General features: G+C 32.8%; 1 protein-coding gene across 1 annotated transcript in view; it reads left to right on the top strand.

Annotated features, from left to right (window-relative positions):
- LOC107732749 (rho GTPase-activating protein 44-like) overlaps positions 1-1,832 on the top strand; it is a 3,935-nt gene extending 2,103 nt beyond the window's left edge. The window contains exons 4-7 of the mRNA XM_016544168.1: positions 807-883; positions 1,335-1,452; positions 1,570-1,638; positions 1,710-1,832. Of these exons, the coding sequence (XP_016399654.1) occupies positions 807-883; positions 1,335-1,452; positions 1,570-1,638; positions 1,710-1,832 (387 nt within the window). The remainder of the gene's footprint in view (positions 1-806; positions 884-1,334; positions 1,453-1,569; positions 1,639-1,709) is intronic.
- Positions 1,833-2,141: the final 309 nt, after the last annotated feature.

The raw sequence follows: 2,141 nt of genomic DNA, 5'->3' as shown, positions 1-2,141 counted from the left end.
GTGTGTGCGCGCGCGTGTGAGCGTGAGTGTGTGTGTGTGTGTGAGTGAGTGTGTGTGTGTGTGTGTGTGTGTGTGTGTGTGTGTGCGTGTGAGCGTGCGTGTGTGTGTGTGTGTGTGTGTGTGTGTGTGTGTGTACATAACACTGGACCGAAATAAACGAGCTCTTTCACAAGAATAAAAAGCACTCACATTTCATTTTCATTTTTTTTATGGCCAACTTTATTGCATATTGCTACTGTAATTCTGATGCACAATAATGTAGTGAAATAATGTAAATAACAGATAGCTGTGGTCCTGATTGGATTGTGATGCTGATTGGTTGATCCAGTATTTCAAAGATATAATTAAAGGCTAAACTACTTTGAGCTAAAATATTTACTTTAAGATATTTCAGTTAACAACACATTCATGCAGGTAAACAAATAAAATATTTCATATTTTTGGTGTTTTAATTTGCTTCGTGTTTTATTTTAAAATTATTTATTTGCTTGTTTGTTTATTTTATAAAAATAAACAAATATTTATTTAAAAAATAAATAATAAAATTAAATGTAAATATATAAATTATTTTTTTTATCATTATAATCAAAAATATTAATTTATTCATTTTTTAAAAATTATTTAATTTATTTAATTCAATTTTTTCCCCCTCATCAACCCATGAACCCCAGTTTTGGAAACCCTGTGCCCATGCTTGAGACAAAAAATAATGCGTTAATGAACATATGTGTAAATGTTTTAGAAAAGCAATCAAATTGACACACGTTTTTTGTTTCTTTGTTTATTTCTCTTCTGGTTCCTCAAAGGTTGAAATTCCCAACATTCAGAAGCAAAGAAAACATTTAGCCAAACTGGTACTGGACATGGATTCTGCTCGTACACGGTGAGAAACACACACACTTATCTAGTTATCCAAACCGGGACAAACCCATAGACTTGCACTGTTTTTATGCAAAACTCTTTAGAATTACTACAGAATTAGTGATTTCTAGCTCATATTTCACCTCGAAAAGATATAATAACATATAATATGTTTACAGTTCATTTTAAATATAAAGTGCAACATGCAAAATGTAATTATAAGATTTGAAACTGCACAATGTGCATGCAACTTACATTGAGTTGCAAATCTTGCAAATTAAATGTATTAACCATTGGCAGTCGGATCAGATGAGACATTACTGCTGGTTCAGTCAAGTTAAACGCATTGCATTGTGGGAAACAGTAGCTCATGCAGTGTGATTGGTTGTATACTGCACATTTAGTCAAATCTAGTAGGTGATTTAGTAGGAAGATGTGTTTTTATTACGCCGTTCTCTCCTCTCAACCTCTAGGTGGCACCAGTCGTCCAAATCCTCAACTCTGACTAATAAGGACACGCCTACCGGGGCCAAAGCCGACGCCCTCAGGGAGGAGATGGAGGAGGCGGCCAATCGCATGGAGATCTGTAGAGTGGGTGGAGCTTCGCTCTCTCTCTGTTATTTCATGCATACAGACTGCACCGCATTCATAATGCATATTGTAAACATGCAACATCGAAGCATCATGTTTAATGTCAATGTTTTTCAGGATCAGCTCTCGGCGGACATGTATAGTTTCATGGCCAAAGAAATTGACTATGCAAACTACTTCCAGACGGTGAGTGCTTTACTCGTTCAGATGAACAGCCTGCCTTTTTATCGCTAACATCTTTCTGTCGCTCTGTTCAGCTGATCGAGGTTCAGGCCGAGTACCACAAGAAGTCTTTGGAGCTGCTCCAGAACGTTCTGCCACAGATTAAAGCGCAACAGGGTGAGAATCATGAAGAATCGGAAAAAGAAGGAACTGAATAAACCTGGAATCACAAGCAGATTGTAGACATTGGATTGTTTTTGTTTTAATATTATTATATATGAACTAATTATATATTATTTAATCATATAAATGTAATTGTATATTGTAAACGAATTATATATTAATATTATATAATGTAATTAAATTAATAATATTATGATTAAATAATTTTAATAATTTTATATTTAAAATTAATTATTATTGAATTTAATATTATATTATATTTCATCTTAATATTAAGTTATTATAATAATATTATAATAATTCTTTAATATTTTAATCACAACTATAATATTTAAAAATTTAAT

The sequence above is a fragment of the Sinocyclocheilus rhinocerous genome, unplaced genomic scaffold (assembly GCF_001515625.1).
Source record: "Sinocyclocheilus rhinocerous isolate Xijiao unplaced genomic scaffold, SAMN03320098_v1.1 scaffold159, whole genome shotgun sequence".
NCBI lineage: Eukaryota > Metazoa > Chordata > Actinopteri > Cypriniformes > Cyprinidae > Sinocyclocheilus > Sinocyclocheilus rhinocerous.
This window is presented reverse-complemented; position numbering and strand designations above follow the sequence as displayed.